Raw genomic sequence first — 21,246 nt, 5'->3', positions numbered from 1 at the left:
TCGAGTGGCTGCCCCCTGCACGACCCCAACCAAAGCCGGGGATGAATCCCAACCGAGGTATGTGCCCTGGACCGGAATTGAACCCACAACTCATTGGTCCACTGGCCGATGCTCTAACCGCTGAGCCAAACCGGCTAGGGTGAAACTTCTTTCATTATAGGTCAGAATAGAATCGGGAAACAATGAGGACATTTAGATTAACAGAAATTTCATATTTAGTCATTAAATTTTATGTCTATCAGATAGTCTATGGGTACACTTTTTTTTTTAAATCCTCACTCAAGGATATTTTTCCATTTATCATCAGATAGAATGTGAGGGGGGGAAGAGAGAGAGAAACATCGATGTGAGAGGGACACATTGATTGGTTGCCTCCCTCATGACCAGGACCAGGGATGGGGACCGAACCTCAACCAACATACTTGCCCTTGACCAGAATTGAGCTCAAGACTCTTTGGTCCACGGGCTGATGTTCTAACCACTGGCCAAGGCTATGGGTATGCTTTTTAAGCAGTTGGAAGCACAGGCCACAATGTGACTCTTACTAGTCTCCTGTGCTCTCTTGTTCCTCATAGTATTGTTATCACCAGCAGGCAGTAACAAGTTCACTAAGATTATAGCAGGAATTCTATAGATTCAGAATATCAATTTTAAAATTTGTATTTTTTTATTAACATGCAATAAGTGAACCATTTAAGCACAAACTATGAATATGGCTTCAGATGTTATCAGGGAAACGAACATGGACTCTTCTCAGCCCTGGGACCATCTCATTGGGTAGACTAGCTGTCTGTTCTCTAGAGGGTGCTTTTATCCTGCTTATGGTTCACTGAGCTTCTGAAACTAAATTTATATCTTTCATTAAAATTGAGACATTTTTGGCCATTATATTTTCAAGTATTTTTTTCAGCTCTCTGCTTCTGGGATTTCAGTTACAAATATGATTGATATTGTGCCCAAGGAACTAAGAATCTGTTTACTTTTTAAAATCTTTTTCTCTATTTTTCAAATTAGATCATTTCTATTGATATATCTTCAGGTTCACTGACTGTATTTCCTTATCTTCTTTAATATCTTGTTAAGCCCATCTGGTAAATTTTAAAACTGGAGACACTGTACTTTTCAATTCTAAACTTTCCAATTGATTCTTTTTTTTTGGTACATACCCCTAGCGGAAACCGAACCCGGGACTCTCTGGTCCGCAGGCCGATGGTCCAACCGCTGAGCCAAACCAGCCAGGGCTACTTGGTTCTTTTTCATAATTTCTATTTCTCTGCTGAGAAATTACATATATATTTTTGTATTATTGAATATAGATACAATAGCAGTTTTAAAATCCTGATCTGTTAATTCTAACATTTGCATTATTGCAGGTTGGGATCTCCATTGATTACCTTTTCTTCTGAATAGAATTCACTTTTTCCTCTTTCTTCTTATGTCTAGTAATTTGGATTTTTGTCCTACACACTATAAATAATATATTGTAGAGACTCTGGATTCTATTATATACTTCAGAAGAGTATTGACTTTTTTATACATACATATATATTTTTATTTATTTTTAGAGAGAGGAAGGGAGAGATAAAGAGAAACATTGATGTGAGAGCTGAACATTGATTGGCTGCCTCCTACATGTCCCCTACTGGGGATTGAGCCCACAACCTTGGGCATGTGCCCTGACAAGCTTTTGGTGCACAGGATGATGCCCAACTGAGCCTCACCAGCCAAGGCTGTTGACTTTTTTTTTTTTTCTTAATCTTCACCCGAGGACATTTTTGCATTTCTCTTCAGACAGAGGGAGGGAGACAGGGAGGAAGAGAGAGAGAGAGAAACACACCAACTGGCTGCCACCCACATGACCCCAACTGGGGCCGGGGACAAACTGCAACCGAGGTACGTGCCCTTAGCGGGAACTGAACCTGGGACTCTCTGGACCACAGGCCGATGCTCCAACCGCTGAGCCAAACCGGCCAGGGCTAGGCTGTTGACTTTTTAAAAAGCAGTCAGTTAACTTGACTGAAATTTCAAACTCTATCTCTAGTGGCTCTTTACAATATTTACTTAACTACTGTCAGATGATCTTTAGAAAATGCTGGGCTAAATTTCTTCACCAGACCCCTTAGAAAATTGTCTAACTTTTATAGAGTTGACTGATGGCAGTCTCACTAGACTATGGCAGAAATTTTATGTAGTATGTCCTAAAAATGTGCTGTACTTCTTGATCTAATCATTCCTAGTATGGTATGCCATCAGCATTAAAGAACTGGCTTATAGTATGAAATACCCAAAACATGGCCAATATTTATGTCTTTTTTTTTTGCATGCAGGACTTTGCATCTCTAAGCCATATGTGATCTCTTTATTGGAGCAAGGGAAGGAGCCTTGGAAGATCAAGAATGAGATGACAGGAAGCCCATTACCAGGTAAGTATGGGAGAGAACCAAATAGGGGAATCCTTTCTAGGTAAAGGCTCAGCCATTTTCAAAGGTAATACCTCTTCACTTACACCTCTTAGAAGTCTTCTCAAGCCCTCCAGGCCCTGGGGGATGGCTGAAATGTTACCACTTAGCATGGGCTTTCCAAATATCTTTTCTTCTATTTGACTCTCCTCTCTAATAGTTCATTTTTCAAAAAATCTTTATCCAGCTCATTTCTATCCCCTTTTCTTTTGCCATACAGACATATATATAAGCTTCCTGGTTTCCTGAGTCTTTCCTAATCCAAAACAGGTGCTGCTTACAATTATATATGCTGCTTTAAACCTTTCTTTGGTTTCCTGTTACAAATAAGAAAAATCTAAACTCTATCAGCCCCTTTGTGATCAGCGATTTTCTACTTCCCCAACCATATCCTCTGTCACTTTTTTGTTTTTCCACTATACGTTTAGTCCAGAGTTTTCTAAACTATGCAACACACTCAGTATGCTTCAAGTACGTGACAGGTGTGTTGAGGTAAGACAGAAGTCTCTCAGCCTTAGAGACCAAGTGAGTCTAGTGTTTATGCACATTTATTCTGTCTTCAAGACTTGTTGTCTAGATGAAAAGGCAAGAAAAAAACTTATATGGCAGTAAATAAAAACAAGGTCAATAATAATGATGCCAATCTACATATTATGAAACTAGTTTTCTTCAAAAGCACACATAGCCAAATCCCATTGAGATGTGGCCTGAGAAGTGACACCTTTTCCAGGACTAGTGAAAGTGAAGGGATGAATGAAAGCATTCCTTAATATGCAGTCTGAAGTTTAGGATGTATGAGAAATGAGTTCACTGTATGGAAGCACATAGAGATAGTTCATAGAGATACTATTTTCTTTTAATTTTTTAAATTTATTGATTTGAGAGAGAGAGAAACATTTGTTCCAATTATTTTACATTCATTGGTTGAATCTTTACATTCATTGGTTGAATCTGACTGGATATTGAACCCACAACCTTGGCATATCAGGACAATGCTTTAACCAACTGAGCTACCCAGCCAGAGCCAAGTGATACTGTTTTCTGAGTATGAAAAGATAACTCCAGGATTTCACCTAAACTCCAAGGGATGTCACAAAGCATAAGATATTTGTGGTTGAGAATTGTAGAGATTTTTGAACATCAGTAGGGATAATACTGCTGTGATGATACTCATATTTTAAACTATTTAAGCTGTTATGCAAATCAATTAGAAGTGAAGAGAATAGAGGAAGGAAACTTAATTTATAGTCTGTTGTTAACAAAGATAAAACATATCATTTTCCTTGAATACTACGTCTCCAGGACCTCATTATCGTTAGTTTTCTTAATCACCAATTTCATGTTCTTCTATGATCTTTCAATCTCTGGGATCTTTTTTGCATATTTTTCAGTTGGTATGCCTGTAAATAATGTTATTTGTGGAATTTATTAATTTTGAATCACCTTTTCCATGTTAAATATTTTCTTTGTTATAGTCCATGAAAGGAAACTTTCCTTTTTTGATCTTTCAGACTGGGAATCTAGGTATGAGATACAAGAATTATCTCTGAAGCCATTTATGTATGATGATGTGTTAATGGAGAGCATTACAAGCTATGGACTTGAGCATTCCATTTTTGGAGAAAATTGGAAAGGTGAAGATTTTTTTGAGAGGAAGCTGATAAGTCAAGAGTCATTTACCAGGCAAGAAACATTCATTTATAAAGAAACCCTTACTAATGAAATAGACCACAAATATAACAAATCTGGGAAATTTGTCCACAATGTAGGAGAGAATGTTTATAATCACAAGTCTGATAAAAAAAGCTTTTCCAAAAATTCCATGGTAAGAAAACACAAGAGAGTCTATGGAGCAAATAAACTTTTCAAATGTAATGAATGCGAGAAAACCTTCACCCAAAGGTCATCGCTTACGGTTCATCAGAGAATCCATACTGGTGAAAAGCCCTATGAATGTAAGGAATGTGGGAAAGCGTTCAACCAGAGTCAACACCTTTCTCAACATCACCGAACACATACCGGAGAGAAACTTTTTGAATGTAAAGAATGCAGGAAAGCTTTTAGCCAAAACGTACACCTCATTCAACATCAAAGAATTCATACTGGAGAAAAACCGTATAAATGTAAGGAATGTAGAAAAGCCTTCAGCCAGCCTGCACACCTTGCTCAGCATCAGAGAATTCATACTGGGGAGAAGCCTTACGAATGTAAGGAATGTGGAAAGGCCTTCAGTGATGGCTCATCTTTTGCCCGACATCAAAGATGTCACACTGGCACAAGACCCTACGAATGCATTGAATGTGGGAAAGCCTTCAGGCAGAACACATCTCTTATTCGTCACTGGAGATATTATCACACTGGTGAGAAACCCTTTGACTGTGTCGACTGTGGGAAAGCCTTCAGTGACCACATAGGCCTTATTCAACATAGGAGAATTCATACTGGAGAGAAACCCTACAAATGTAATGTGTGTGGAAAAACCTTCAGCTATGGCTCATCCCTTATTGTACATCAGAGAATTCACACAGGAGAGAAGCCCTATGAATGTGATGTCTGTGGCAAAGCCTTTAGCCATCATGCATCCCTCACTCAACATCAAAGAGTACATTCTGGAGAGAAACCTTATGAATGTAAGGAGTGTGGGAAAGGCTTTAGGCAGAGTATACACCTTGCTAGCCATTTGAGAATCCATACTGGTGAAAAACCCTTTGAATGTAAGGAATGTGGGAAAGCTTTTAGCATCAGTTCACAGCTGGCCACTCATCAGAGAATTCATACTGGAGAGAAGCCCTTTGAATGCAAGAAATGTGGTAAAGCTTTCAACCAGAGGGCACACCTTGCACAACATTATAAAATTCATACTGAAGAGAAACCCTATGAGTGTAAGGAATGTGGTAAGGCCTTCAGCCGGACTACCCACCTCATTCGACATCTGAGAGTTCATACTGGAGAGAAACCCTATAAATGTACTGAATGTGGAAAAGCTTTTAGTGATAGTTCATCCCGTGCTCAGCATTGGAGACTTCATACTGGGCAAAGGCCTTATGAATGTGTTGAGTGTGAGAAGACATTTAGGACCAAGTCATCCCTCATTTGTCATCAAAGATGTCACACTGGTGAGAAACCTTATGAGTGTAGTGCATGTGGCAAAGCCTTTAGCCATCGTCAGTCCCTTACTGCTCATCAGAGAATTCATTCAGGAGAAAAACCATATGAATGTAAGGAATGTACAAAAACCTTTAGCCGGGTTGGACACCTACATCTACACATTAGAAGAATTCATACTGGAGAGAGATCTTATAAGTGTAAGGAATGTGGAAATGTCTTCAGACAAAGTGTACACCTTGTTCATCATCAGAAAATTCATGCTACAGAGTCAGCTCAGGCAGCCAGCTTTTCCTCACCTTCCAAGGCACCAAGGCCTGTGGATATATCTGCTAAATATTTTTGGAATTCAGCTACTTTCAGTTCTCATTGCCCTAGTCCAAAACACAGTCCTTTCCCCTGGACTATTCCTATTGTGTAAAATCTGGTTTGCTCAAATACTCTTTTGTCCCCTTCAAGTTCATTTTTCACACTACACAACAGTGTTCTTTTAAAAATGTAAATATTACTTTCCTCTTAAAACCTTATGAAATTTTACTAGTCATTGTATATGAAGTGCTTAGCATGGTTCCTGACTCCAAGTGCTTGTTTAATGTTAGGTCAGTATTCTTCAGAGTCTGTTTTAAATATCTTTTGAAACAGTAAACAAACTCTGGAAAGCAGTATATCAGTGCCACGTTATCATAACATTTAAAAAAATTTTTTCACCTGAGGATATGTTTAGAGAGAAACATCGATGAGAGAGAGAAATATTGATTGCTTCCCATACGCACCCTGGCTGGTGATTAAACCCACAACCTAGATATGTGCCCTGACTAGGAATCGAACCCACAACCTTTTGGTGCACAGGATGATGTTCCAGCCAACTTAGCCATCCAGCCAAGGTGCATGGCAACTTTGGAACTAGAACTCTTACCTTTTGGTGGATGATGAGGATTAGCATTAGTATGTTTAAAGCTTGGTGTTTTAACAAAGTAATAGAGTGGCTTTCTCATGAATCTGAGGCTGTGTTCTTTGGTTGATGAGGAAATTCTATGACCTGATGCATAGAATATGTGACAGGTCTTGTCTGGAGCTCTGGATAAGACTAGGACCATTGAATAAGGTTTTGCTGGGAAGAATAAAGATGCTGTTTAGTCCAGGCAAAAATAAATAAATATTGCTGATATTTAAAAGTAAAGAAATAGAGAACTTGAATAGTCACCCTGTTTAAAGTTACCTGGGTTCATAGATTAATTTTTTAATTTTTTTTTCCTCACCTGAGGACATTTTTGCATTTATCTTCAGATAGAGCAGGAGGGAGAGAGAGAGAGAGAGAGAAACATCGATGCAGGAGAGACACATTGAGTGGTTGCCACCCACACAACCCTAACCGGCGCCTGGGACAAACTGCAACTGAGGTATGTGCCCTTAGCAGGAACTGAACTTGGGCCTCTCTGGTCCGTGGGTCAGTGCTCTAACTGCTGAGCCAAACCAGCCAGGGCCATAGATTAATTCTTAACCTCCAAGGAACTAGTAATTAAGCTGTTGTAGAGTATAGAAAAAAATACTTGAAATACTCCACTTTTGCCATGAGGCTAATTCCAGTGTGATATCAACCCTAGAAAAAATGAAATTATAGATGAATTTACTCATGGTTATATGTAGAAAGGAAATTACTACCCTCTATTGAAGAAGAGCAGAATCTGAATAAATGGAGATATATACTAGTTTTTACATGGCAGTTTCATTATTGTATAGATGTCTGTACATTCACTCAATTGCGGTCACAATCCTTGTAGGATATTTTTACATTGACTGTTTTCTTATGAAATTCATGTAGAATGGTAACTAGGCAAGCATCTCAAGGAAATTTTTAAAGATCACATACCCATGAATTTAATATATTGCAAAAGTGGTATTTAAAAAAAAATTTTTTTTTTATCCTCACCTGAGGATATTTTTACATTTATCTTCAGATAAAGTATGAGGGGGAGAAATATCGATGTGAGAGAAACATATTGACTGGCTGCCTCCCGCACAACCCCAACCAGGTACATGCCCTTGTCTGGAATCAAACTCGTGACTCTAGTCCGTGGGCCAATGACCTAACCACCGAGTCAAACTAGCCAGGGTGCAAAAGTGGTATTTTTGATGTATCACTATGAGGGATGGATTATTTAAATGGTGTTTGACAATTAGTTCTGCAACTAGAAATAAAGTCAGATCTGCATTTCATCCCTTACAGAAAATTGCATTGAATATGGAGTAAAGATGTAATAGGAAACATAATATGAAGATTCTAGAGCAGAATGTAGAATATTTCTATCCTTTTGTGTTGAAGATGACTTTGCTAAACAGGATACAGAGTTAGGAGCTATGAAGAGAGTGACACATGGGACCATGTAAAAGATTTAATCCTTTTCCATGGTATAAGACACTGGAGGCAATGTTAACGGCCACATGACAGGCTGAGAGATATTTTAAACATATTGTGAAGGATGTAGCCCTCATCAAAAGTGCTGTTGAAAACCAGCAAGGATCAGATAAGATGTTCAGTCTGGCAAAGCATACCGAGAGGCAACTTTTCCATGAAGAGCTAAAAACAAACAAAATAGAGTATTTTATCATACTAATTATCAGATAAATGCAAAATCTGGAAGTCCTTACTACCAATACAAACCAGCACATGTGAATGTAAAGGGTGCCTAATAATCCAGTACTGTTGCAGATGTGAGAAGCCATGTTTTTATATATTGAGAGGGTAAATTGGTAGAAAGCCACTTTAGAGGACAATGTGGTGTTAACTGTCAAGATTTCAAGTGTAACTAATCACTCTGCCACAGTTCTACATCTAGATATTTATCTTCTTGAAAAGCACAGGTGCAGAAATATACATACATAGCACATTTATTATAGAATTGAAAAAAATCTGGAACAACTATAATGTCCAACACTAGTAAATTGTTTACTTAAATTATGGAAAATCATTTCAGGAGCTTATTATGCAAAAGGAGATGGAGCTCTAGACTCATAGAAAGTGTTTGTAGTTTATTAATTGAAAATATAATTTCTGGCCCTGGCCGGTTTGGCTCAGTGGTAGACCAATGAGTCGAGGGTTCAATTCCATTCAAGGGCACATACCTCGGTTGCGGTTCGTCCCGGCCCTGGTCGGGGTTGTGCGCGAGGCAACCAGTTGATGTGTCTCTCTCACATTGATGTTTCTCTCCCTCCCTCCCACTCTATCTGAACAAAAATGGAAAAATATCCTTGCGTGAGGATTAAAATAAAAAAAATGTAACCCAAGAGCCCTGGCTAGTTTGGCTCAGTGCTTAGACCATTGGCCCACAGACCAGAGAGTCATGGGTTTGATTCCATTCAAGGGCATGTACCTTGGTTGCAGTTTGTCCCTGGCCCTGGTTGGGTCATGCGGTGGCAGCCACTCAATGTGTCCTTTTCACCTGAATGTTTCTCTCTCTCCCTCCCACTCTGTTTGAACAAAACATGGAAAAATGTCCTCTGGTAAGGATAAAAAAAATTGCTCAGACCTAGAGTCTGCAAGTATATGGGAAGCTGCTTTTGGAGAATGGGTATGGCAGGTTGGGAGGCCCAAGTGTCTGGGGAGAAGGGATGCACTTGGGGTCAAGGATGCGCTTCAGCACATGAAGTTACACACACACATACATACATACACACACACACACACACACACACACACATACACACATCCCAGCAGTCACACTCTGGTCGCTGGCATGGCCCAGGGTTGTTCCCCATTCTGTCCACGGTGACACCCTGCGAGAGAGGCCAATCTGGGGACCGCCCTCCCTACCTTGCCCAGCGGGGTGTCCGTTCACCCGCGCGACTCCGCCCCTTGCCACAAGCCCCGCCCCCATCTAGCAACCGCGCGTTTGCACTCCAACCTGGGCACCAATTCCCAGAAGCCCATGGGCCGCAGCTACTTCTGGTCGGGCCCTGACCGGGGGTGGCCCTGCCTCTCTGGCAGTCCGTGCTCCGCCCGACGCCTTCGCGACCCCGGTAGGACTACATTTCCCAGAGGGCGCGGCGGTGGCGGACACGCCTACTTCCGTTGGGTACGCGCTACCGGCTGGCGCGCACCCTGTGCGGTCGTGGGTTCACCGCCGGGCTCCGCGCAGGGCGGGAACGAGGCTGCTGGGGGTCGGGAGCGCCGGGGGTGCGTAGCTGTGTCCGCGGGGACATGCGGAGGGCAGCGAGGGCGGCCGGAAGCGCGGGGGCCCGCGAGCGAGGGTCCCCGGTGCGGCGAGGTGTGCCCTGCACAAAGCCCGGGCCGGGCCGAGGCCCGACGGCGGCGACCCCGGCCGCTCTGGTCCGCCGGGGCCCGGGAAGGCCGCGCTCCAGGAATGGCCTCATATCCCAGGGCCAGCGACGAGCCGTGACCATGGGGCTTGTGAACAGAGGTGAGGGTGACAGGTGGCCTTGTGGGTGGCCGGGGACGACTTCATCCCCTCAAGGGGGAGGGTATTCAAAGGTCCGGACGTTGAACGTGAGTCGGAGCCTCACGAAGCGGTGCAGGGAGGGACCTGGGCTGGCCTGGGGTCACCTCACCAGACACTTCCATTTCCATGCTCGCGGCGACCGGATACCCCGCCCCTCTCGTGGCCGCCCCAGGTGGAGTGATGGCCACATCCCAGCTGCCCCTTCATCGCTGGCCTCATCCCGCCGGTGCCGGAGTGTTGGGTTCGCCACCTGCGGAAGCCACATCTAATCGTGCCCGGAGGAAGACTCAGCTGGGACGCAGCGCTTCCAGGATGGTGATTCAGGATGCGGTGTAGACCTGATCGCTCCTTTCTCTCCCCGTCCCCCAGCTCTGCCTTCCAGGGACGCCGCCCGACTACAGCAGAGCAGGCCCAAACAGGAGGCAGTCGGCACAGGAAATGAACCCCAAGCCACGTCCCAGGTGAGTTAACATTTCCTGTCTCCTCCCTGAAATTCGGCCTTGCTTTTCAGTTCTTTAGATTCTACATATAAGTGAAGTTATATGGTATTTGTTTTTTCCTGTCTGACTTATTTCACTTAGCCACCCATGTTGTCACAAATGGCAAGATTTCTTTTTCTTTTTTTATGGTTTTTTTAAATTTAGGCTGGCCTCCCCCCACCGAAACCCCAACCCTTATGGCAACCAAATGGCAAGATTTCATTCCTTTTGATGGTTGAGTAATATTCCATTGTGTAAATGTAACATAGCTTGTTCATCCATTTGTCTGTTGATGGGCATTTGGGTTGCTTCCATATCTTGGTTATTGTAAATGATGCTGCAGTGAACATGGGGGCGCTAAAAGTTTTCCGTTTAAGAGACCTGCTCTGGGATTTGGTTCCCATTTTCTCACGTTCTGGTGAGTGATGAAGAGCTGTGGGGATAGCCGAGAGCCTTCTCCCCACTTCCTCTCCAACCCATTCAGTGTTTCATCTTCATAGAGCAAGTGATTCAGCCCCTCCCTGTGCCAGTTTTCTCTGAGGGACTCTGAGGAAGCCAAAGGGTACTCCTTGGGGGAAACATGACCACTCTTTGTGCTGTACCTGGTTTGTTTGGCATCCACTTCTTACCAGTCCCTGAGAAACAGATGGCTGAGCTTTAGCTCCTCTCAAGTAGCCCACAGCATGGTGGTGGAAAATGTGGAACAGAAAGGTTCTAGACTGCAAGTGCTTGGACTGGTCCTATGAGATGGGCTAGAAGGAGCTGTTGGTGTATATGTGCTGTGGGAGTAAGTTAGGGAGTGTATACTATGGGATGATTTTGAGCCATGTTTTGAAGGGATAGGTGATGTTTGGCAGGCAGGAGGGGGAAGGGCAGCATTTTTGGCACAGTTTGAAAGGATATCTTTTCCCCATTTGATTGTGTGGCTTCTTAAAACGCAAATAGTTCTGTTTGTCATTTGTTAGCTGTGTCTCATAAATATATATATATGAACCAGGTTCCAGTTGTCCCACCCAAACAGCTTTAAGGAGGTTACCTATGATATACATGTTACCAAATGCAGTTCTCAGTTTTTAATCTTTTTTGACTCTCTTTGGTTCATGAAATAGCTTAAGGGTAGGCAATCTTTCACAGCATAGAGCATGGTAGTAAATATTCTAGGATTTGTAGGCTATTCTGTACTGCCATCTGGAGCTAAAGCAGCCACAGGCAATAGGAAAATGGATGGTGGGGTATTCCAGTAAAACTATTTACAAAAACAGGTGGCTGCCACCCCCTGACTGAGTCATCCCCGGGCCTGCAATGGGACGCTTTTTTCCTTGGCTTCTAGGAGGCCACAGTCCCCTGGCTTTCTCCTCCTGTCCCTGAGCTGTAACTGGGTGCACCCGAGGGCTCCGTTCTTGGCTCTCTCTCTTGTCTGTCGGCACACTTTCCCTGCTCTTGCCTAAAAACTAGCCTTGTGCTGGCTTCTGAATTCTCCAGCCCAAACCTTTCCTCCGAGCTCCAGGCCTTGCATTGAAATGTTAGAGTTCCAGTATATGTGAAGATTTCCACTGCTGAACCCTGTATGGTTTTCAGAGTTGAAGGCATTTAGCAAATTGCTGGTGTGACGTGTGGGTCAGTAACAGGTCAACGTGAACAGCCTGTGGAGCTGCAGTTGAGTCTTTCTTACAAGATGAGCATTCCCGCCAGTTTTGCAGCTAGCAGGTCAGGTTTTCTACTTTGTGGCCATGTGCTCCCACTCACAAAGTTACTGTCGCAAGCCCACCTATGTTTGTTTTAGACCTGCTCACTCAGGTAGATGCGTGAGTATATCTTTGTTAAGGCTCACTACGCCATTCTTGGCTCTTTTCCTGCAAGTATTACCAAGTGTTGCTTTGTTTTGTTTATTTCTTTTGATTAATCCTCACCCAAGGATATTTTTCCATTAATTTTTAAAAGAGTTGGAGGGCCCTGGCCGGTTTGGCTCAGCAGTTAGAGCGTCGGCCTGCGGTCCGGAGAGACCCAGGTTCAGTTCCCGCTAAGGGCATGTACCTCGGTTGCAGTTTGTCCCCGGCCCTGGTTGGTCATGCGGGTGGCAGCCACTCAATGTGTCCCTTTCACGTCGATGTTTCTCTCTCTCTCTCTCTTCCTCTCTCTCCCTCCCACTCTATCTGTACAAAAAATAGAAAAAATGTCCTCAGGTGAGGATTAAAAAAAAAAAAAGAGTTGGAGGGAGGGGGAGAGAGAGAAAGAGAGACATTGATGTGAGAGATACATTGATTGATTGCCTCCTGCACGATCGCAACCAGGGCCGGGGATTGAACCTGCAACCCAAATATGTGCCCTTGACTTTGAATCAGACCCATGACCCTTTGTTCCGCAGGCTGACACAAACCACTGAGAAAACCAGCCAGGGCTGTTTTGTTTTGTTTTGTTTTAATGAACACTCAACATCTAGTGAACAAGGTGTCAAATAGAATGCCTTAGACTCCCGCTCAGGGATTAGTCGTGTTCGGTTTGGGGTTCATGCCCGTGTTTATTTCCCACGCCTGTGCTGATCGACCTAGGCCCCTCCAGTGTCCCCATGCTGAAAGTGCTGTGGAACCCATTGTGCACAGAACAGTTGACCTTGGTTGTGCATTGTTTTGAATTGACGTCAGAGTTTTTTCTTGCGTGTACCTCCTTTTATCCATGCAGATTGCCAGTGGCAGGGGCTGTCTCCATATCTTTCTTTTTTCCTCTGGAGTTTACGATGTTACACTAGATTTTCAGATCACCAGATAGTGTTCCTTACATGTATATTCCCTAACCCAAAATGAAGAGAAGGTAATACTTCTCTAGTTCGTTAAATCTCTGTGTTCGTTTGTGAGGGCTTTCAGACTGGGGGCACTTAAACAACAGAGATTTCTTTTCTCACAGTTCTGGTGGCTAGAAGTTCAAGATCAAGGTGTTGGCAGGGTTAGTTTCTCCTGAGGCCTCCTCACTCACCTAGCAGACAGCTCCCTCCTTGCTGCCTCTTCACACAGTTGTCCTTCTGCTCCCTTATTCCTCCTCTTACGAGGACACCTGTCAGATTGGTTAGGGCCCAACCATATGACTTCATTTACCTTTTTATTACCTCTTTTAAGGCTGTATCTCCAAACGCAGACATATCCGGAAGTACTGGGGCTTAGCACTTCACCGTACAAGTTGGGCAGACACCATTTAGCCCACAGCAGTCCCACCGTCCTGAGGGGCATGAGCACTGGTTGAGCAAGATCGTGGTTTTGTCCTTTCAGAACTTGGTGACATTTGGGGATGTGGCCGTAGATTTCTCCCAGGAGGAGTGGCGACGGCTGACCTGTGCTCAGAGAGACCTGTACAGAGATGTGATGTTGGAGAACTACAGGAACCTGGTGTCGCTGGGTAAGGGTGTCCCCACCCTCTCTCGTGCCTTCCCCTGTCCACTGCCGTGACTCAGCGGTGTCACCCTTTAGCACCATGCCCTCACCAGCCCTCTGCCATTGCAGATCCACAGCATGACCACCTCCCAGTTTTTTTATATATTTAGGACTTTGCTTCTCTAAGCCCGATGTGATTGCCTCACTGGAACAAGAGAAAGAGCCCTGGGTGGCCAAGAGAAAGGTGACAAGAGACTGGTGCCCAGGTGAGTGTGGGAGACCCAGGAAGGGGGAGCCACTGTGGGTCACATTTTAGCAGCCTCAGACACTTGGGGTCATCAGCAGGCTCTTCCTGAGCTCTGGGCCTGGAGGGCAATTAAGTCCTCTTGAGAATGGACTCCCCAAGTTTTCATCGTCCCTATGTTTTCTCTCCAACTTTGTCCCCTTCCCTGTAAACATAACTTCATTCCTCTACTCTGGATCCTTTTGTTCCCAGCTCCCCTCAGACCCTTTGACATCCAGACTTCCATGGTCATCTCTGTTCTTCAAAACATCTTTAGCTGGCCCGGCCGGTGTGGCTCAGTGGTTGATCATCAACCCATGCGCCGAGAGGTTGCTGGTCCAATTCCCGGTCAGGGTACATGCCCAGGTTGTAGGCCCGATCCCCAGTGGGGGGCATGCAGGAGGCCACCAGTCAGTGTTCTCTCTTATCGATGTTCCTATCTCTCTCCCTCTCCCTTCCTCTTGCTCTAAAATCAATAATGGAAAAAAAATTTTTTTTAATTTTTTTTGGCTGACATAGGTGTCATTTTTCTTTTAATGTTTTTTATTGGGTTTTTTTTTTTTTAGAGATATAGGAAGGGCAAGGGAGAGAGACATAGAAACATTGATGAAAAAGAGAAGCATCAACATCGATCAGCTGCCTCCCCTGCACCCCCTTCTGGAGATCGGGCCCACGACCTCTTAGTGCATAGGTCGATGCTCAACCACTGAGCCACACCAGCCAGGCTCTGGTGTCATTTTTATTACCTTATTTCTCTTTGATTAAATGACTCCTTTATGGACCTTTTTATAACAATTTTTACCGAGTGTCAGCTTTGACTGGGTACTGGTTGGTATGTTGGGTGCGTGCCATTAAAGAATTAGCCATCTCCCAGGAGAGACCACACGGTCCTGTACATAAATGAAGTAGAAATTGCCGTCCTCCGTCTGATGAGTGCAAATGGGGACTTGAGAGGAAGAAGAAATTAATGCCCAGTTTCATGCCAGGGAACCGAGATTGGAGCCTGCAGCAAACACATTAGAACCGGTTAGGGCATGAGTTTGGGTTCAGCCATAATTGATTCAGGGTTCACACAGACTGCCTGGTGCAGACAGGCAGTGTGCAGCTGGGTGGGTGCTCTCCGTTAACGCTGATTCTGATCTGATGGAGTATTCTTACAGATACTGCGATTCTGTTCATACCTATGGTGAGTACAGATGTCAACCATAGCATCATTCTGGAACAAGTTTATCGAGTAAGACAAAGAATCAGAATTATAGATTATTGTCGGAGGTTACTATAATAGGAGATGGCGAGAATTCCCAACACTTTGTAAGACCTCTGTTCAAACCGTGCTTGAGAGGAACACTTGGTCCTGACAAGATGGGGTGCACACACTTGTAAATTACAGTGGCTCACGTGCATCATCGTGGGGCACAGGACGCCTACAGTGATGTTTCCGTGGAAGTTTTCCATTTCACATTCACATTGAATCATTTTTACTAGAGAAGACAGTTTTGCTGGATAAAATGGAGAAATAATCTAACAGTTTTACTGAATCAGCTCAAATAAGGGTTATACAGCATTTTCTTCTGTGGCCTCTCTTCCTGCTTGTCTGTATTCGCCACACTTGATCCTAGATGTCAGTCTCTGAGTGTTCTCATCTGGTCTATTTCTTTCTTCAGTGTCCTGCTAACAGCACAATGTGCCCTGCTTGGTCAGCGTTTAGGTGAGAAGGCTTATATACCACGTAGGGTTAAAGCTACCCAAATTGGGGAATGTGAGGTTGGTTAGTCCAGAAAAAGCTTTCAAAATGATACGCTCTCCTGAGGATTTTATTTTTATTTTTCTATTAAAAAATTTTTTTCTCTTTATTGATTTTAGAGAGAGAAAGGGAGATGGAGAGAGAGATAGAAACATTGATGAGAGAGAACATCGATTGCCCTCCTCCTGCATGTCCCTCACTGGAGATTTGGCCCACAACCTGGGCATGTGCCCTGACTGGGAATTGAACCAGTGACCTCTTGATGCATGGGTCGATGCTCAACCACTGAGCCCCACCAGCCAGACTCTCCTGAGGATTTTAATTCATCTGGTTACATTGTGGATGTTTTCCTCATACTGACCCATAATGAAAGGGGCACTTACTGTCTTGGTTTCTTTCAGACCGGAAGGCTGTGCTGGAGACCCAGGAGTTCCCCGCAGAGGGAGCTGTGTGTGAGGGAATGTCCGAGGCAGTGCTGCTAGACAAACTCGCCAGATACCGTCTGCAGTGCTCCATGCTGGGGGAGCGCTGGGATTATGAGTCTCTGCCCAAGAGGCAGTCGGTAAGTCTGGCCACACGTGGAGGGCAGAGGCCGTGTTCATGAGTAACTTGCATTGGGTGGCGTTTACAGAGGCTGAGGAGAGGGTTCCCAGGCATAGCTTCCCCGTTCTGTAGCACAGGGTGAGTGGAAGTCAGACTGCAAGAAGACCATGTCCTGCATAAGAAGCTTGTCTTGCCCTGGCTGATTCAGCAGTTATAGCATTGGCCCTCAGATTGAAGGGTCGAGCGTTCAATTCCAGTCAAGGGAACGTACCAGGGTTGTAGGTTTGATCCCCAGCTGGGGCACAGTCGGAAGGCAACCAATTGATGTGTCTCTCTCTGGTATAAATGTTTCTCTTTTTCTCTCTACTGCTCTACTCCTACCTCTCTCCCTCCTTCCCTTCCAATCTATCTAAAAATCTATCTGGTAAAGAGTAACAAAACAAAGAAAGAAACTTATTATGAGGCGGAGACCATGCCTACAGTGGGTGTGGGAGAAGCTCCCCTTTGCATGCACTGCTTCCTGCAGACAGGCTAGTGCTGGAAGGAGGAGTGTGCAGGCCTAATGCACAGAAGAGTGAGGGAAATTCAGCTGTAATGAGTCACAAACAAGTCTACTTAAATCAGAAACGTTGGACATGTAATGGATATGAAGAAACCTCAAGCAGGCTCTCAAACCTTCCTTTTCATCTAAGATTTCACACGAAAGGCAAACCCTGTAGACTTGTTATATAACGTGTATTGAATGTGGGGAAGCAAACGTATGTGCTATAACTAGGTCCAGGCATCTATGACCTAGATCAGTTGGAGCCAAAGTGAGACTTCTTGGTACAGAATTGTCACAGTGTGTGGGCACAGCCCACCCCGCCAGAGCCATTTCTGGTTCACAAGTATGGTTTGGTCAAGACATGTGTTTGTGCCATTTCAGGGCTTGGTGGCCACGAACATGGCTGTCGACTTCTCCCAGCAACTAGATGCAGCTCAGAAGAGTTTCTGCAAGCATGTGACATGGGAGAACCACGGCATGGAGGCAGTAGGTGAGGCTGTCCCTCTCCCATGTCTGAATTTATCTTTCCTCGGTTTCGAATTGTGTTGGTGTATGATGCGTCTTCTGAAGTGTTGGGCTGCATTTTTGCTCTCAGTTTATTATTATTTTTTTAATCCTCACTCAAAGATATTTTTCTGGTTATCTTTAGATAGAGTGGGAGGGAGGGAGGGAAGGAGGGAGAAACATTGATGGGAGAGAGACACATCAACTTGTTGCCTTCTGCACAACCCCAGCCAGGACCAGGGATGAACTGCAACCAAGGTACGTGCCCTTGACCGGAATCAAACCCGCGACTCTCTGGTCCTTGGGCCAACGCTCCAACTGCTGAGCCAAACCAGCCAGGGCTTTGCTCTCAATTTCTAAGATAAGAGTTTGCAGCTAGTAGAGTTGAAAGTTGATGTCTTTGTTATGCTTGAAGGACTATCTCTGCTGTCAGGTACTCCTCTCTGCTTCTTCCTAAAATAACTTTCCTCTCAAAGCCAAGGAAATGGTTCTCAAGAAGGCCACAAGCTTGAGCAGACCCCCTCTTTTCCCGTATGCAGGACGCTGTGATTCCAGGCCAGATTTGCTTTCTTTACTGGATCAAGAGAAGGAGCCCTGGCTGGTGAAGAGAGAGCTGGCAGGAGGCCTTTTCTCAGGTGAGCGCAGGAGGCCGACGTGGAAATGCCACCACAGCGTAGATATAGTTTTCCTCGAGGTCGAGTCCTTGCTAACACGCAGGAGAAAATTTTCCCTAGTCCTCCTGGGCTGGAGAGAAAATTGAGGTCTGCCCTTTCAAAATTATTCTCTTTCTTCCTTCTCTTGGGTCATAACTCATGCTGGTTAGTGCTTTTTCTGTTTCTGGCCCCTCAGTCGTGCATCAGCCACTGTTCCTTCAGTGAACTTTTCCTGTCCCAATGTGCTTTTGAGCTGTCTGCCAAAGGTTTACTCCTCCAAGGTCCAAGGTCCAGTCACTTCATTTTGCATCCGTCACTTCATTGTGCATCCATTCCTGTAAAAAGCACAAACCCAGTTATTTGGGGGGGGGGGGGGGGCCACTCTGCTTGGCATTGGCAGGTGGTTGGAGAGAATCTGTCCCTATGTTACTCAAACCATTACTCTAGTGGGAGGGTAAGACATTCATGGGTAACTGGCATGAGGTAGAATTTTCAGAATTTCCAGTAAGGCATTGCAGAGGCAAAGAAGAAGATCCCAGGGGCATCGTTGTTGTAGTCAGACAGGGTGGGCGGAAGTCGATTGGCAAGAAGGCTCCAGTGGAGGGTCTCTTCCTTTTTTGATACACAAAGGGAGGAAAAGGGATTTCTTTCACAAATAATGGTTTGTAGAAAATGCAATCTTGTCTCCTGTCTGGATGACCCCATAAACACAGTATGTTAACAAGGCAACTCTGATTCTTTTCAAGTCATGAGAAATACATATTTTTAACATACTGGGAATTATAGTGTATATTCAGTTATGCATACAGATGTTTTTCACGTGCCTTCCATATTGTGCATATTCAATTAAGTTACTTCACATTTATTGATATGAAAAGCATACGAACAATTGGTATCTTTATGTAGATGAAAACTATGTTTTGGGGTTTGCTGTATCCCTGGATCTGAATATCTGGGCTCTGAAAGTTTGCTTTGCTTTCAGCACCTCTAGTGAAGACTAGAAGTATGAGTTTAATTGTGTCTTCAGAGCATTGGGTATTTTGATGAAAATGTTTGCTTATTATTTGGAGAAAGATTATAGCCTAAAGTTATTTTTTCATTATGAAAGAGGTTGAATACTTTCCCTGTGTTGGTTATTCTCTTGATCCTTTCATAAAATGTTTATAATTTATACTCATTTCTCTATTCATGTGCTAAATGTTTTAGCAGTCTCTGTGACTTTTTTATATAAACATAATTCTTTAATGTATTATCTCAAACTATTTTTCACATATGGTAATAAGAGTTTTAAGTAGACCTTTTAAGATTGTGATAGGTAAACTTTGGGAAATTCTATATAGTCTCATATATATTCTTTTATGATTTCACCTTCTGTTTGTGTCTTTAGAAACTTGATACATATAGTTCTTTACTGTTTTAATGGCTGTCTAATATTACAAAATATAGATGTACCATAATTCACTTAAGTGACTTACTATTGAGGACATTTGAACATTTAGGTCTTTTCCAGTTTTTACTTTCAATAATTTATTGAAGGTAAATTTATTTCTAACTAATTTCTTTTAATGCTATTTTTTTATGGAATTGTTTTCATAATTTTCTTTTCGGAGTGTTCATTCTGAGTATATTTTTAAAGTTTCATGGATGTACTCCTATACTATTGGTGAATAATATATGAGAAATCCATTTCTAGACATCTTCACCAATAGTATTTTGGGGTGTGTGTGTGTGTGTGTGTTTTAATTTTTTGCCAAGCTGTTGGGTGAAAATTGAGTTTTATTTAATATTTATTTCCCAGAAAATTGTGATGTTGAGAATTATGCATTTAAATCCAGTTAGAGTTCATATTTCTGTTAATGGTGTCTTTATTCTCATCACCCACATTTCTTTTGGGTTTCAATTCCTTGTCTTTTTATATAGTATGAACATAAGTCCTGTTTTGTGAACGTGATACATTTTTTCTTAGTTTTGTGTGGTCTGTAAGTTTGTGTGATATTTCTTGCTGTACAGTAATTTAAATTGGATGCTATCTTCATTAATAGAAGCATTTACTTTGTTGACCTCTTTCACTCATGGTTTTTCTTTTTATTAATAGATGTATCAAATAATATGTTTGCTTTCATTTCTGTTTATTAATTCTTTGCTGCTCCTCTCTTCCTATTTGTGAACACATTGTTAAGTCTTCCTATCCATGAACACAGGATGTCTTTCCATTTATTTAGGTCTTGTTTTGTTTTTCTTTTTGTTAATCCTCACCTGAGGATATTTTTCCATTTATTTTTAGACAGAGTGGAAGGGAGGGAGAGGGAGAGAGAGAGAGGAACATCGATGTGAGAGAGATGCATTGATTGGCTGCCTCTCACATGACCTCGACCAGGGCTGGGGATCAAACCTGCAACCCAGGCATGTACTCTTGACTGGGAATCAAACCTGAGACCCTTCGGATCTCAGGTTAACATTCTAACCACTGAGCCAAACAGGCCAGTGAGGTCTTCTTAATTTTATTCAGCAATGTTTTGTCATTTTAGCCATCAATCTTGCTTCCTTGGGTAAATTTATTCCTAACTAATTTCTTTTAATGCTATTTTTTATGGAATTGTTTTCATTTTTTTTTTTCAAATTGTTCATTCTGAGTGTATACAAAAGCAGTGATTTTTGTGTGTTGCTCTTGTATCTTGCAATTTTGATGTATTAACTTATTAACTCTGATATTTTGCTCATAAATTCTTCAGGGTTTTCTATATATGAGATCATGTCATCTGGAAACTTGGGTGCCTTTTATTTCTATTTCTAATTGTTCTGGCTAGAACTTCCAGACCGTTGTTGAATAGAAGTTGTAAAAGAGGCATCCTTGTCTTGGTGTGACCTAAGAAGGAAAGCTTTCAGTGTTTGTCATTTAAAAAAAAAAGAATTTGTCACCCAGCCAGTGTGGCTCAGTGGATTGAGCACCATCCCATGGACTCAGGTCCTGGTTCAGTTTCTGGTCAGGGCACATGTCCAGGTTGCTGACTTGAACCCCAGTAGGGGGCATGCAGAGGGTATCAAATAGATATTTCTCACATCGATGTTTCTGTCTCTTTCCCTTCCTCTCTCTCTAAAAAAATAAACAAATG

At 43.2% G+C, this 21,246-nt stretch overlaps 1 protein-coding gene across 2 annotated transcripts in view; it reads left to right on the top strand.

Moving 5' to 3' along the window:
* Positions 1-21,246, top strand: part of LOC118638407 (zinc finger protein 582) — a 43,817-nt gene that overhangs the window by 19,153 nt on the left and 3,418 nt on the right. Inside the window, exons 1-6 of one of the 2 annotated variants that reach the window (XM_036274211.1) lie at positions 10,162-10,482; positions 13,761-13,887; positions 14,033-14,128; positions 16,291-16,451; positions 17,358-17,466; positions 18,020-18,115. In XM_036274211.1, coding sequence (XP_036130104.1) covers positions 13,854-13,887; positions 14,033-14,128; positions 16,291-16,451; positions 17,358-17,466; positions 18,020-18,115 — 496 coding nt within the window. In that variant the 5' untranslated portion in view covers positions 10,162-10,482; positions 13,761-13,853. Of the gene's footprint in view, positions 9,983-10,161; positions 10,483-13,760; positions 14,003-14,032; positions 14,129-16,290; positions 16,452-17,357; positions 17,467-18,019; positions 18,116-21,246 lie in introns of those variants that run through there. The other variant, XM_036274213.1, reaches the window with a different exon arrangement.

Source organism: Molossus molossus, unplaced genomic scaffold (assembly GCF_014108415.1).
Source record: "Molossus molossus isolate mMolMol1 unplaced genomic scaffold, mMolMol1.p scaffold_m16_p_21, whole genome shotgun sequence".
In the NCBI taxonomy this organism is placed as follows: domain Eukaryota; kingdom Metazoa; phylum Chordata; class Mammalia; order Chiroptera; family Molossidae; genus Molossus; species Molossus molossus.
This window is presented reverse-complemented; position numbering and strand designations above follow the sequence as displayed.